This window comes from Trachurus japonicus, chromosome 13 (genome assembly GCF_045865225.1).
Source record: "Trachurus japonicus isolate A0001 chromosome 13, Traja_1.0".
NCBI lineage: Eukaryota > Metazoa > Chordata > Actinopteri > Carangiformes > Carangidae > Trachurus > Trachurus japonicus.
Window position 1 is genome coordinate 23,479,245 of NC_140919.1, and position 16,392 is coordinate 23,495,636.

Genomic DNA, 16,392 nt, shown 5'->3' on the forward strand with positions numbered 1-16,392 from the left:
GTGTGTGTGTGTGTGTGTGTGTGTGTGTGTGTGTGTGGGTGTGTGTGTGTGTGTGTGTGTGTGTGTGTGTGTGTGTGTGTGTGTGTGTGAGAGAGAGAGAGAGAGAGTGGGGGGGTTGAAGGTTGGGTTTGAATTTCCAGCTGCCTTCTGAACACCTTTATATTTATCATGTGCTTACAAAATGTGATGAAAACACATAATGAGTGACAGAGAGACCAGAAAGATACAAATCTAATAATGTTTATACATGTCTGAGTGTATAAATGTAATACGAATAAATGTTGTTTGTCCATTTGTCTACACAGGTTGGTATGTTCTTACGGAATACCTGACCATTAGGGGTTGCACCAGTGTTTTCCCAGCAGGAAAGCAGCTTTTTTAAAACCATTGTTCATAATTTGAATGACAACAGCATGTTTTAAACTGTGGATCTTAAAATATATTTTTGTTACGATCATCTGCATAGGCCCTGATTACAAAACTTTTATATCATCTGAACAGGCATGAAAAAAAAAAAAATCACATTTACAGGCACAAATTTGACAACAGTAAATATTAGTTGACAAAGTTGTAAAAATAATCTTGCAGCCCCTCATGAGTAGGTGCATCTATGATGCATGTTTGTACATGTATGTGGTCATACATTATGTATCTAAATGTGGAATCAAGTTGGTGAAGTATGAGTTGGTCTGTGTGCATGAATGCTTACATACATGTGCCTGTTAGCATGCCTGCATATGCAAATGCAGTATGGAATCAAGAGTGTATGTGCATGTATTCATGTGTGTGTGTGTGTGTGTGTGTGTTTGTGAGTGTGAATACATCAGTGTGTTTGTTAGTCGCTGTCTTCTCTCTCCTGGGTCTCAGCCAGAGAGCTCTCATCAATATTCTCCAGGCTGTCTGCATGCTGAATGCTGAGCTCAGACAGTGGGATGCTGGGTAATGTTGTCTGTTCGGGGTAGAGCCAGGGCTTGAAGCCAGGGTTGTGCCTCTGCTTCCACTCTGAATACTTCACACAGGCTTTGTTGATCTTCTTCATTGCCTACAAAGAATGAAAAATGATGACATGATGACAAATCTGTTTATTTTGTTACAGGATTACACTGATGCTGAAACACTCAAGCTTACAGAAAGAGAATAATGGTAATAACTGCTAGAAATAATTGATCTCGGTCAACACTGACATGAGGTGGTCTAAACTCAACAGAGTGGCAGACTATGGGACACCGTGTGGATAGACATATCTACAGAAATGTAAAAAAAAACAAGCCTAGAGGTCAAGAGGGAGCTATTGAGAGGTGTTGTGTGGATCCATACTGTAGATATATATGCTGACTAGATGCCGCCTTCTGCTTCTCAGCGTACGTCAATAGTGCCGCCATCTTGGTCTGGGGTTTCTGACCATAGACATATATACATCTGACAAGCAGTCAGACCCGGTCAGACCCTTGTAGAACAAATGTCAATCTATGTATGCATGTGGGTGTGTGTCTGAGTATGTAAGTGTATAACACATTAAAAAAAATTATCTATATTTTTTTGTTGTTGTTGTATCATAAATATATGTCTGACATTTATAATAAACCAAACAGCTTGAAAATCGGTTTAATATTCAGTGAGTTATGGTGATTTTAATGGTTGATAGACCTCTGCCTCTGTTGACTAAATGCAGTAAGTAGACATGGCTTCCCCGGACCAAGTTGGCTGCCGCGTTGACGTATTCCACTCAACAGAGCTGCATCTAGTCAGTATATGGTGTGGATCTACATGAAAACTGTTGTAAAGTGTTGAGTCCAATCATCAGGGACTGTCGTACATTTAGTACAAAAAGGCAAATTATACACAAATGTGTATAATTCAAAAAACTTTACACAAAATGACTACTTGACTACAAATGCGGCCCTTAATGTAACACTTTTTATATTTTTAAATTATGAATGATGACAAATAAGAGAGAGAGAGAGAGAGAGAGGGAGAAATCCCTAAATATTTACTACACTGAAGTGATCAGCATGGTTAGTTTCAGTGGGATTCGTACATCTTGCTGTTATTCTATTTTTTCACTCTATCATCCCAGGGTGCTCTCTCTTGTAAGAGAGACAGAGGGAAAGAGAGACAGAGGGAAAGAGAGAGAGAGAGACTCTTTGCCCTATTTCAACAAATAAACGCACTCCCTCAAAGAGACAAACAAATACAGTCAACTAGTGTGTTTCTGGAATATGTAGAAGAGACTGCACATTTTACATGCATATAAACGTCTGCATATTTCTCACGGTGAGAGGCACCGTGCCATGTATAACCTCAGTGCACTGTCTGTGGATTAACACGTCGACAAACACACAACACACTCACACAATCTGTCTTAATCTGCAAAATTACTTACGCGAGGAGCAAGGAAGTGGGAAGACTTGTTGACAACCCACTTGGGTAATGAACCTGCAAAAAGAGACAGAGCGAGCACGTGAGTATGAAGAAGAGACAGCGAAGGAGAGAAGTGTGAAAATGAAAGTGAGAGAAGAGAAGGATGGAGGACATATAAAAGAGGGATTTAAAGGTTGCTTCATTACATGTCATGTCATCTGGATCAAAGTGAGGCTTTGGACACACGTCACACCACAGACTCTCTCTCTCTCTCTCTCTCTCACACACACACACACACACACACACACACACATTACAAACGGGTGATTAAAGAGATTTACACAATCAGCACTCGCATGCAACAGAGTGACAACACAGTGAATTAAAGGGAGAATAAGAGAAAGGGATAAATTTATAGACAGACACCAAAATAAAGAAGGGAAAGAGAGAGAGCAAGAGAGAAAGAGAAGAGAAGGGGGGGCAGTGATACGGACTCTGTCCTTCATATGGTTACTATGACGACTCATTTTGACATAAAGGCAAGGGGATGAATCATTCATTACAAGTTAGAGCATGTATTCAGCACCTGTGTGTGTGTGGCTCAGTCTTTTGTGTGTGTGTAGTGAGTTTGTCCTTGTGTGCTGATTACCTCTAATTGTGTGTGTGTCTGTGTGTGTGTATGTGCGTCTGTGCATATTAGTTACCTCGTGGGTCGACCTGGGCCATGTATGTGAGCATGCAGTGGTTGGGTCCCTGGCTTTGGATCATGTAGCCAGTCTGAATGGACACAGCTCGCACCATGTCCTTTTTAGGCGGGTATTTCTGTGGAGACACACACACACACACACACACACACACAACACACACACACAGATTAATATCATACTTATGCAATTCAAGTATTTCCTGTCCAAAAAAGAAGCACAAGTAACCCATAATCTTGATCTTTGGTTACTTCAGATCAAACTGCCAGCTAAATATATCTCAGTCACATTAATTCACTTATTGACTTGTACACCACAAGTAATCATATATAAATTGATGAAAATAACACACACGGGTACCAGCAAGAAATCACAGCATAAGAACAACATTATTGTAATATCCATTTTATGTATGAACGCTTTGTCTTTAGATCATGTAAGCATCCATCAAATAATGTGTAAAAGGTCTGCAGGGTAAGCACTGGGATTCAGAGCTCTTTGCTGTGTTGTGTTTTTTAAGCTGCCAGTCAATTTGATTTTCTGCTCCACACTCATATTTCCGATGTAAATCCACTTCACACTACCCAGTGGATGCCACAGCAGTAAAGGCCAGCATCAGCCCCACTACTCCACTGCTGACTCCTTTTACTAGGCTTATATATCTAACATTATTATTCATGATGATAAAGTACAGCACTGGTTAGCCTGTGCTAATTGGGACAGGCACACTGCGGAGAACCAAAGAAGCACACAGAGCAGCAGCTGGTAAAAAAGAAATGTTATCTGAGGAGAACTTCTGATAACAGCTTTATCTTTTTCCTGCTATTTGACTCACATTTTTTGGTACCTGCTCTACAAACGGGTTACATTGTAGGAATTTCTTCTTGCAGTACAATGGCAGCTTTTGTGAATCATCCAAAGGCTTCTGGGAAATCAGGGACAACTTTATAATTTTCTGAATGTTGAGGATTTGTATGGGACAGCATCAAGAAATCTGAGGCATTAGTCAACAGCAACATGTTTCTCTACAATCTTGTAATATCAAGCTGTTGGCCGCACGAAAAAACTACAAAATATCACTTTGGTGTCGGGTAACTTGTCATGGGAATATGTTATTTTTGACATTTGCACAACATGATTTGAATGCAGAGCCATGCTAGCAGCTCTGGGAGGCTGCACTAGGCGCAGTGGTGCTTTGATCTAAATGCTAATGTCAGCATGCTAACATGCTCACAGTCACAAAGCTGCTGTAGATGATAATATCTAGTAGGACGATATACAGTACTAATGTAATGTTCACTGTGGTTTAGCATATTAGCAGGCTAACATTTAAAAATTGGAGCTACAAGGTGTTGCAGGTATTTAACCACAAACCACAATATTGGACCATTAAATTTGACCTGATAATGAAGCAAGTAGTTATAATTAATTTTGAGAAAGACCAGATTTCATGGTAATCCGTGCAACTAATGCAATCCCCGGAGCCACGCTATCACCAAGGCTTTAGAAAACAGATCAGCTGATAGAGCTGTCATTAGCACTTATGAGCTTCAGCACTTGTAGTCCTCTTGAAAAAGTCTGAATTAGATCATAACAATCTGCCATAAATGCAATGAAACCTGGATTCACAATGCTGATTATTGACACTATTTGATGACAGTAAAATATTCAGTTGTTATCAATCCTGGACAAGAGAGAAAGTAACATCAAATACAGTACAAGTGGACTGACTATGGACCCATGAACTCAGCACTCCACTCCACAAGTCAAGCTCTCAAATACTACTGCTTATCAAGAGTGACCTTGGCTAACCACACACACAGAGTCATGCACAGACACACGAGGAACACAAACACACATGCACACACTGTCTATTATGTTCGTAGCCACTTATTGATGCAGGAATGCGGAAGGCGAGGCGGAAGTCAACAGCTAGCAGTCACATGAGAGGTCTTATCCTTTTGTAAACACATCAGTGAGGGAAAACCAGGAATGAGCGACAGAAAGGGAAAAAAGACAGAAATGCAACAAATACAGAATAAAAAGAAAGCGAGACAGGAAAAGAGAGGAGACAGGCAGATAAGAAGACAGACAGATAAGAAGACAGAGCGAGGAAGGTAGAACTGAAACACTTACTTGGTTAATTGATTAGGTGTTGAAAATTAATATTCAGCTATTTGATAATCAATTTTCTGAGAAAATGGTGGAAATAATCAGCCGCTGTGGCCCCAGAGAGATAGGTGACGAGTGCAGGCTTTTTGGATAATGCATGTGCTGCTCTACTTGTCAGACAAGAGACACAGAAATAGAGCCAAGCTAAAAGCTGAGATTTTGGGCCTGATTCCAAACTGAAAGTCTCTCACATGCTCTCTAAGTGTTCCCTAATCAGTCTGTTTGTTCCCCTGCTCTCCGGCATTCAAATTACTCATGTTCTTAAAAAGCGCTGGACTGGAAGCTGAGCTAAAAACACACAAATCATATCAGCTATCCTACTCTCCAGCACACAGTGGGTACTACATGACTGAGTGTTCTCTCTTTGGAAAGATGTCAAACTTGTCTTCACTTCCTGAATGCAGTGGTTCCATATGAGCAGACTTTGAAATGACTAACACACAAAGCTTTGTAGTGCACTGCCGCCTTCCCACAAATATTTGGGGATTTCATTTCATGCAGCACGATGCCCCGAAGCTCGCAAAAGTTGATATATACAGTAGGTTTGTGTCTGCTCTCCCAGTGTGTGCTCATTTCAAAATGATATTTCACAGGTCACCTTTGAGCATGCATACACAGAGTTACCGAGGGGGGAGTGGGCAGGTCTCCAGCTGAGCATGTGTAAAACCCTGTGTGTGTTTGTGTGTGTACTTACAGCATGTTTGACAGAGTAGTTCATGATGATGTAATCTTTCCCTATTGGCAGCCAGGAGCGCAGTGTGATGACATCACGGTTCCGAAGAGGTTTTGGACACTTCCCTGTTGGCGAACAAGATCAATCTGGTGAACGCCACATCAAAAGGTCAATGTGCACTTCTGTGTGTATCTGCTTCCCTTCACAGCCTCAAATCATATTAATGACAAATGAGCGCAGGTGCTTGTTCTAAACAGCACACGTTTACATGACGTGCTACACGTTTACATGACGTGCTACACGTTTACATGACGTGCTACATACATGAGTAGTAACCGACATCCGCGTTGACCGTGAGTCTCCCGATATCGAAAGTCTCGATGACGTTTGTGTCCCATTTCCTCCTGTATTCGATGTCATGGAGAACGTCGTACATGGTCTCAGCTGACACGTCCTTACACACCATCCGACACTGAGACACAGGGACAGAAAAGACAGACAGGTTTTGATTCAGACAATAAAAACCTACACAGCTCAATTACAGTATAGAGAAACAATTTAACTCTAAACCATTTCCTTGAACATACCCTACATCTGCCGTATATCCTATGCAGGCTATGCAGCAGGGAAATGTATTAAATTTTAATGAAGCTGCATCCCATAAATTGACAGCAAAGTACTGTGCTATGGTTGAGGAGAGCTACAGAGTTCACTGCTATTCATGCTGACAAAGGCAGATGTGAAACAAAAACCAACCGTGGTGCACACATCAAAGGACCAACACAAATTTCAACATCCATACTTAATCTGGGATGGATACAAACAGAATAAATGAATGAAGAGGATCAGAGTAAATATAAGGGTTGAAGGACGCTGCACATACTCAGTTTTAAAGAGGCAAACAGAGACGCACACAAACGCACACACTGCAACTGACGTGTAAATGATTAGACATCAGATGGCTGGAAAGTGTCAGTGTCAGAGAGCAAAGAAAGAGACATTGTCTGTGTGTGTGAGAGAGAGAGAGAGAGAGAGAGAGAGAGAGAGAGAGAGAGAGAGAGAGAGAGAGAGAGAGAGAGAGAGAGAGAGAGAGAGAGAGAGAGAGAGAGAGAGAGAGAGAGAGAGAGAGAGGGGAAGAGAAAGAGAGCCTGAGAAAATTAGCAGAAGATCAGAGGATGGGCCACGGACCACAGATGACTCATTACAAGACCCAAGCTCTTAAAATTGGAAACAACACACTTAGAACAGGTCAGAAAAGGACACACACACACACACAAACACAAACACAAACACAAACACAAACACACTATCTACACCACACACAGTCTGTCAAATGGTTGTGAGAGTGAAGGGTTAACAGGGGGTCGGACTGCTTGATTTTTCAAGGCTATACACGTACACGGCTCCCCTGCTGTTTGGACAAAAACATGATGGATATGTACAGTTTTAAACCGTAAATGAGACTGAACGGCTTCATGCTTTGAATCGAATTCAGTCACACTCAACTCAAAATGTAAATGTAAAGTAGGCTGAAATATGCTAGTATCCATTTTGAAAAGTGAAACATTTTCAAGCTAAATTTAAGAGGAAGTAGTTGTTTTCACATCCACTCTTGTTGATATGAAACCTGTCTGGTGTAGGTGTGCTGCAGCTTCTTAATGAAACCATGGGGACTCGTGCCTCTGTCAGGTTTGAAGTAGATGGAGCTGTAGGTACACCCGATGTAAAGAGAGGTCTGCAGCCCCAGAGTGAAGCTGTTACTACAGTTACAATTGTCAGAGGGGAAAAGGCCTTCATAATAACAACAAGGAGAAAGAGAAGGGAGAGTTGATGAAAGAAAACAACTTGGATAAAGACACAGACGAACAAAGCAAAACAAGAGGATGCATGACACAAAAAAACCCACAATTTATGCATGTGCATGTGGTGGTTATCGGTCCCTGATGATTTTAACTCCCATCACAAATAGTCCAGACGATTTAAAGCTCAGTCTGTACCATCTTCTCTTCCCCGTTCCCTCAGGGCTTAATCGGAGAAGTTATCACTTCAGACTTCAATCTACATCTGGCTTTCCAGCTGTAAAAACAAAAAGGTATCCGCTCAAGTATATGAAAACAACAGCCACTACAATAATACACACTCTTCTCTGATGTAACAGCATGAAATATGCACAGGCCATTTAAAAACATGTTACCTGACGTATTCGTTCAGATACAAATCGGCAAAATTCATCACTGACTGATGATTTGGTCATGTGAAACACTAAGATAACTACATTTTGAGTCTCTCAGCGCGTTGAGCTAAATGCTACCACCAGTATGCTAGCTGCTCTGACAGATGTAACATGCTACTTTATGACAGGTAAAATGTTTTCCACGTTTATGGTCTCAGTTTATTTCCACTGTTTCTTAAGAGTTGGAAGTTCCACCCCTCACTCGAAAGGGGATACAACAATGCCTCTGTATGCACTATAGCAATGTTCACTTGTTGCTGGGCCACTGCCATTTAAATCAACTTTATTTATAGAGCCCTTAGATGCAGGCACAGGCTCGCAGTGCTGTGCTGTGAAACAAAAAGAAATTGAAAACACTAAAGTGAAATGACATCCGCCAAACACAAAACCCCCCCACTGTAAACAAGCCAATGAAGAATGGGGGCAGAAGAAGCAGGCGAAAAAATATTAACGTGGCAGAATAAGAACATGTTAAAGTCAGACTGTGGTGCAGGGCATCAGTGTTATGTGGTCTGACCTCAGCATTTATCATAATGTAAGACATCACTGGGGATAATTTATGGTTCTGTTCGGTAGGTACAATGAGTCATGATTTGGGGGTCAGACGCTGACACATAATGCGGAGAGAAATCTGAAAATGTCTGTTAGACTCAGTTATTCATGCTCAGAGCGCAGACCGCTAGAGCACTTGAGCAGCAGTCAGGCAGTGAGTGCAAGTTCATAAGATTTTAAGGACAGACAGGCAGCAGGTTCAGGTTCAGGTTGGACAAACTAAGCTGCATGCTGCAGTAAACACAGACCTACTGTATGCACAGACAGGTGGCAAATAAAAGGAAAAACCCTGAAAATTAGTTCAGAAACAGGATGTCAATGCCCCCATCCACAGGGCACAAAGGGTCACTGAATGGTTTGATGAGAATTACAATGAATCATGTGTTATGGCCTTTACAGTCACCTGATCTCAGCACCTTTTATGACCATTCTGGCCGCATGTGGTGAGTGACCCAACAAATTACGAGACATTTCTGTTGGGTTTTGATTAAATTTGTCTTTATGTGTGTGTGGTCACATTGTTGAATAAAAACTAAATAAAGACCAACACAAACTGAAAAGATCACTAACTGCTTACAAAACCATTACAAAGCTGGAACATATTATGCACAAATACCTCCACTTAAATGCATCGTTATACTGTAGAATAAAAATATGCAACCACTAAGCTTATTTACTTGGTTCACCTGCACTTAACGCAGTCTGTCATAAAGTCTTTATAATGTTAATTCAATTACATGTTTTAGCACTTAGCATCAGAGTTAGTGCTGCTGTTGTACTGGGCCCGGTTCTATTTTCTCAATTACCATTTTAAAATGTAATGGACAAAAATGAGAAACACCTGTCACCATAATGTGTTGTACCATTTTAACTATGACCTCAGTCATTAACATAATTGAAATGCACATTTATAATCAATACATTAACATTACAATAAACACATATTTCTGTGTGAATGTTAACATCAATCTAAACATTATCAACTTCACTGTTTTGTACACGTGTATGGATTAAGGCTGGGTGTATGAATCCAGCAGCCACAGCATGACTTTATTAATCCTTTACTTTATAATATGTGCAAACTATTTAATACTCCCTACTAAATTATAACCATTCTTAATTAAGTACGGGATGCAAGTAAAGTTTCAAGCACTGCGAGTGAGAATCCAGAGCTCAGGGAGTCAGTCCAGTGCTGTCTGCCTTTACTAATGTGATACAAGCCTATTAAAGACCTTACCCGGAAATAATTGAGTGAGTGTAGAAGGTCTGTGCAGATCGACATTACAAGGAGACAACAAGACCTATTAACAGAGATTGCATGCGGATTCCTGATGGAGACACTGTTGTTACGATGGAATTACAGGCTTGTTTCTGACTCTCCATACTGGAGCTATTAAAGCACATACAGTAAACAGTATGATGAGGTTTAGAAAATAAACTGTAACTGTGCCCGAGTCACTTTTGTTGACCGCAAAATGCTCCCACAAGAAAATAGTAATTCAGAACACCAGTGTCAGAAAGGTCCCACATTTGATATCTGTGTGTGTGTGTGTGTGTGTGTGTGTGTGTGTGTGTGTGTGTGGACAGATTCAAAGAAGACTTGTAGCTCAGAAAAGACCAGGGAGAATAAAGGATGTGTTGTATCCACACAGGCAAACTGAAACAGGAGTAGGAGGAAGGAAAAAAAGCAAATGAAAAGGTGAAAGAAGAAACTGCAGGGAGGAAAAGACGCCCAGCACAGGATAAAGACATACGGGCAGCGAAGTACACTTGTGCATGATCCCATTATGTACTAATTCAGTAAACTCAGCAGATGAAGCAAAGACAGCGAGAGAGGCGGGTGAAAGAGAGTTCAGGAAGATAAAACGGAGATGGAGGGAGACAAACAGGCGGATAAGTACAAACAATAGGTATATGTGTGTGTGTCTTTTCTTCAAGCCTGCCCACTCAGAATACCCAATGACCTCTGACCCCTGCACCAACCCACCAACCGCTCTTTCTCTCCCTTCTTCCCTGTCTCACCCACTCTCGTTCTCTCCCTGCCACTTTCTCCCTTCCTTCCTTCTCTACCTCCCTCCAACCTGTCAGCTCTCATCATTTGCTCCTCTGGGTGCTGATATGTGATTGAAAAAAAAAAAAACACTCAAAAAATAGAGGGGTGAGTGTGTGATTCAGAGCCAGGCCTCCCTCTGTGTCAACATGGGGAAAGGCAGACCCCGGAGTCTCCTGATGGCGTGTGTGTGTCTGTGTGTGTGTGTGTGTGGCGGAGAGGCAAAAGGAGCTGGCAGCTATCTGACAGTTTGTCAAACTATTAAAGTAAAGAAAACCACCTACACACAAACACGCACGCTCACATGCACACTGTGCACACCGCATGGAGTCATGTGCTGACAAACGGCACCATGATGATGACTGTGATGTGAGTGATTACAGCTATGATTACACGCCATTATTGGTTGAATATGCCAGCAGTGGTGATGGTTACGATGATAATGAAGCTAATAATTACACAGCTAATGATAATGATGATTGCCAGTCTGTTCTCTCTCACGTGTTCTCTGATTTGGACACAACCCCATGTTTTACCCTTTGCTGTTGTCATTCAATGCTACAGAAAAGAGAGCATCTGAAACAGGAGGTTGGAAAAACAAGTCTCGGCTCACATCAATCATTTGACATGCATCAGCAAAGATTAATGCTTTTACTCCATCTATAAATAGAAGAGCTGTATTCATGGAATCACTGAATGCCCCAGCCGCCACCGTTACCCACATATACACACACTTCTAGCCGTGAGTGTGATACAGCAACTACCACATTTATATGCGACCACAAATTCAATAACAATATCTTGTCTACGTTTGCAAAGTGGAAGATTGAACGTGTGGGGAAAAGAACGAAGAGATGCAAAATCAAGCTCCTGTAACTGTCATATTTACATAAAGATACAGTTTAGATAGAAGCCCCACCCAAACCTCAAATGTCTGTGTGTGTGTGTGTGTACTTTCTACTTCTCTCTGTTTGTGGAGCTGTTGTGAGGAAACACACCTGTCCTGTATCAAAAAGCATAAGCATTGACTTATCCTCCACACACACACACACACACAGATCTAAACACACACTTTTATTCCCCGCTGATGCAGACATGGTACACCGCTCCTTGTGCACACAAGACATGCCCTGAGGAATCACTCAGGCAAATGAGGCTAATTTACACAAACCTGATTAACCTATACACAACACAACACCACAACACACACACACACCCACGTACACAAAGAACCTGGCTCACAGGTACAAAGACAGGCAGCAGGGGGGCTGAAAGAAAGGACCCTCTGCTGTTGTGGCCCCTGCAAATGAAGACAACGCCCCTGTGCACACAGACACACACCCATGCACCAACTCACGCACACACACACCACTTTATTTAACAAAGTAAACACCTGGTGGCTTGCTCACGCTCCCCAGACCCGGATACAACAGCAGGAAAGCACACACACACACACACACACACACACACACACACACACACACACACACACACACACAGAGGAGAAGGTGTTCAATTTCCATCTCTGGATATGAGAGGGAAATGTTTCCCAGAGTCACTGACAGTAATCAGATTTTTACATCAGCTGTGGTCAGACCGGTAAGTAGTGTGAAAGTTGGAAACGTGGAAGCAGCTTCCTCTAAACTGTCAGCTGTGAAGCCAAATCAGCCTTGAAGTGAAACGGACCAACACGGAGAGAGGTCTGGAGCCAGTTAAGCACTAAATTGTCAGTCTCACAGGTTCCCAGCCAATATTTGAGGCTAAGTAGAGACTGTAGGAGAAGCTGGACTGCCACTATACCCGTCATATATATATAACTATAAATGTATTCCCCTCAATACTATTTTTTAGTATTTGAAAAATCTCCATGGGGCTGTTAGCACAAATCGCAGCTGGATTGGATCAGAACTGTGTTGAGATGTAGACGATTGGATGAAGTCTTCATACTGTACATGTGTTAGCCTAATGAACACATAACAGCCAACTTCAATGTTATGGCTATGGTGACACTCACCTGAGCCAACAACCTGCAGCATATTCCTATATATTCAGGAGATAATGGTGTGTTGTGTGCTGTGACGAGAGCATCTGAATTAGTTTTCTCCTCAAGGCCTCAGAACACAGAAAACTACGATGACATTATTAATGACAGTTTCCCCATGGCTTAAAGCAGAGACGTTCTAATATGAGAGAAGGACTTTGCTTAAAGTGACATTACAACTCCATCATCGACTCCCAAGACAAACAAACACTTACTGTAAGGCCAACTGCCATGACGGCTTCTTTAGATAGATAACAAAGTCTGCTCATCAAGTATTTCACATGGCTGTTCTATTATTTTCTTTCCTGAATTATAAACAGGAACTACTGCATTTTAAAAACCACCCAGCAGCACACCTATTGTTTTCAATGTCAAACCACAAAGTAATGTAGTAGAAGCAGACTTGAATCCTTGGCTTGAAGATTGTTGTCAAAGCACACGGTAATAACAAAATGGCCAGAATATGTTATTATATTACATATTCTACCATTAAGCCCAAAGATATTCAACTTATAATATAAGCCAGAGTATTGGGGGCAATCCTCTCTGTAACCACTGAATAAAAGAAAGATTTACAGCTCAATATATGAATTGATTTTCCTTTTCTCCCTCCTGATCAGCTCATTGACTGCTGTCCTCAGCTCCACTGTATATTGTAGGAGGTTGTGCCTCTGTACACTTCCCTGTGTATGTAAATGGATGACAAACTGCATGCAAATCCAATTCCACAAAAGTTGATATATCATTGATTGACCTTCTCAAAACAAGTTGAAGTAAAGTAAGCACAGGCGGAGACACGAATAGTTTCACGGGCAGAAGATGATGTGTCCCGAAGGGAATTAAACCCGCCCCCTGGGGCCAGCTCCTGCTGTCACTTCTCCTTAGCATGGGAGGGGGGGGTTCTTACATCTGTGTCTATCAGGCATGAATTCACAAGCCTATACCACTACACACATTCACACACAGATCAGTGAATCTAACACAGGATCACTGAACAGTAACTAAAAACACACTCTTTACAGTTGCACTGTCATCATCATGTTTGAACTTTTTTTTTTTCTTCCTCCTGTGCTTACAGTGACAACACTACAGTATGCTGCTCTGTCATTTGAAATCTGATGTTGGGGGTTTGGAGAAACCTCTGCAGTGACAATAGGACTGTGCAGCAAAAAGCAGTGGTTAAAGCATGTCAGCACTTTGAATCATAAGGGAATTTCCACTGGATAATACAGCAGGGTTTATTCCTCTCCATTCCCTTTGTGTTTGTGTTGCCCCTGACTACTTTCTAATATGCATATAAAACTCAATGGGTGCACTGAATTTATCTTTCTGTCATTCTAAGAAGTTCCTCTATATATAGCCTATTTTCTTTCTTGACACATTTCCTACCTGTGGGCTTAACAGGTCTCACCTTAATTTTGTGGACGGACTTCCCTTCCTCCAGACCCTGGGTCCACACCGTGATGCCCGCCTTGTTGTAGGTCATGCTCCAGCCCTCCTCGCACAGACACTCGGCCTTGAAGCTGGCGAACGACCGGTCGTCCGGGATGGTCACAGTCTGTCCAGACATGGCTTGTTACCGGGGGGGAGAGAGAGAGAGGAGGGGGGAGGGCTGAGGAGAGACTCCCTGGTGGGGCCCGGAGAGTAGACACGGTGATCCGGGGGGGAAGCGACAGCCAGCTCCTCCTGTGCTCCTCTTCAGCAGGGAACAACTTGTCTAATTCAATTTCCTCCTTTGCAAGAAGCTTTTTGTGGGCTGCACCGCGTCTTGTGATGATCTGTGTGTGTGTGCGCGTGTGTGCGTGTGTGTGTGTGTGTGTGTGTGTGCGCGCGCGCGCTCAGGGAGGTGCAACAACCGCAGTCCAGCCTGCACAAACTAATCAAACAGATGTGTAAAACACAGCAGAGGAGAAGTGACCGAAACAAAAATGAAGAGGGTGAATTAAAAAAAAAAAAAAAAAAAAGAGCCTCGTCAGTCGATCGCGGTTGGTTGAATAAGTTTGAGCCCGGCTCAGCAGCAGTCCTCTCCTCAGAAACACACAGCCGCTCTACACACAAACCATATGTTTCCACTCTCTCTCTTTCTGTCTTTTTCTCACTGTCTCTCTCTGCCTCTTTTTCTCCCTGTCTTTTACCTATCCTTTTCCTGTGCGGCGGCGTCTTGCTCTGTCGATGGCGGTGGTCTTCTGTGAGATTACAATAATTTGCAGCAGCTCTCCATCGCTGCGTCGCAGCTGTGGCAGGTGGCAGAGGAGATGCGGTGAGAAATAAGAGGAAGAGGAGGAGGTGGAGGAGGAGGAGGAGGAGGAGGTGGAGAGGAGGAGAAATCGGGCTGAACCGGCAGGAGACGAAACGATGGAAACGCCTCCCTGTGCTGCCTTCAGGTACTCCTCGTAAAACCTAGAGGTTTCCCCATTTACAGTCAATTCACGACAACCACCGGATAGTAGGCCTATAGGCTACTTGTGGTTAACTTATTACAGATCGTTATATAAATATTTTATTTAACAAGTGCAGGTGGTAATTGATGTGTCTTAATGTAAACATACGTCTTTAAAGCCAACTGTAGTAAAGTTTTGTCACTTACAAAAAACAAAATAGGCTATATGGATTGTTACGAATGGAGTTAAGCCTATCATTTTTCAAGTGCTGTTTAGGCTAAGACCTTATTCTCCCCTGTAAGAACACGAGGTGGTGGTTGAAATACAGATGTGCTATATTTGTTCCTATAAAGCTACCAGTAGCCAGCCAAGTGGCCTAGGCTATCACAGCAGTGTGGTGGTGACCTTTCTTGTCTCCGTGGTTTTCACTTTCAACCTTCATAAATGATAAGGATGTTCTCTGCAGCGTATAGGCTACAGGCAACTGCTGTATGTCACACAGTTAAATATCTTATCACATTTCCTACTGTACTTGAACGCAGCAGAAACTGCCACACCATACAGGCAAACCTGAGTTAGTTCACGCAGCAGCGGGCGCGCGCCTGGCTCCTGTTGGCTGACGTGTAGTGTTTACCTGTCGTTTTGGTATACTTTATATACTATAAATATATACACTATATACTTTAAGAACTGGTCACCATTAGAAGAAAGTCAGACAAAACACGGTGTAAAACGGAAAGCGATAAATATTTTGATGTCCTATAATAAAATAAATGGCCCTGTGTTGCCCTTTGACAGTCTATTTACTCTTTCATCCTGGTCTAACTTCATCTGGGAGTGCCCAGCCGTCTTTCTCTCAGTTTGATCTGTGGGTGTTCTCACGATGTCTTGAGACCCAAATAATCTCATGTTTTTTCTGTGTGGTGTAATCTAGGCTACGGTCACCTGTTTAAAGTATACACACAGTGACCAATAGGCTACATACATTTTGTCATTTGGGTATAATTCCTTTCAGCAAGCATGGACTTTCATCACTTGACTGTTACAGTTCAACTATCACACCAATGCAACAACTTTATTGATCAAAAACCCTAGAAAAGCCACATGTTTTCCATTACAGATTTCAAATCTTGACCTTTGACCTTCAGCAAGACAGAGGGGGGATTTCTATACCTGGACGGACTAAGCACCTCTTTGTCACAGTAAAAACATGAAGTACTCTGTC

The 16,392-nt window shown here is 42.2% G+C and overlaps 1 protein-coding gene across 1 annotated transcript; it reads right to left on the minus strand.

The window, feature by feature from the left end:
• Nucleotides 1-580: 580 nt before the first annotated feature.
• On the minus strand, nt 581-14,634 carry stard10 (StAR related lipid transfer domain containing 10). Its single transcript, XM_085795465.1, has 6 exons — nt 14,198-14,634; nt 6,235-6,382; nt 5,932-6,035; nt 3,066-3,183; nt 2,384-2,436; nt 581-1,042 (listed from the first exon to the last, which is right to left on the minus strand). Exons 1-6 carry the CDS (start codon nt 14,354-14,356, stop codon nt 836-838), a joined length of 789 nt encoding a protein of 262 aa, XP_085651591.1. The 5' UTR covers nt 14,357-14,634; the 3' UTR covers nt 581-835.
• Nucleotides 14,635-16,392: the final 1,758 nt, after the last annotated feature.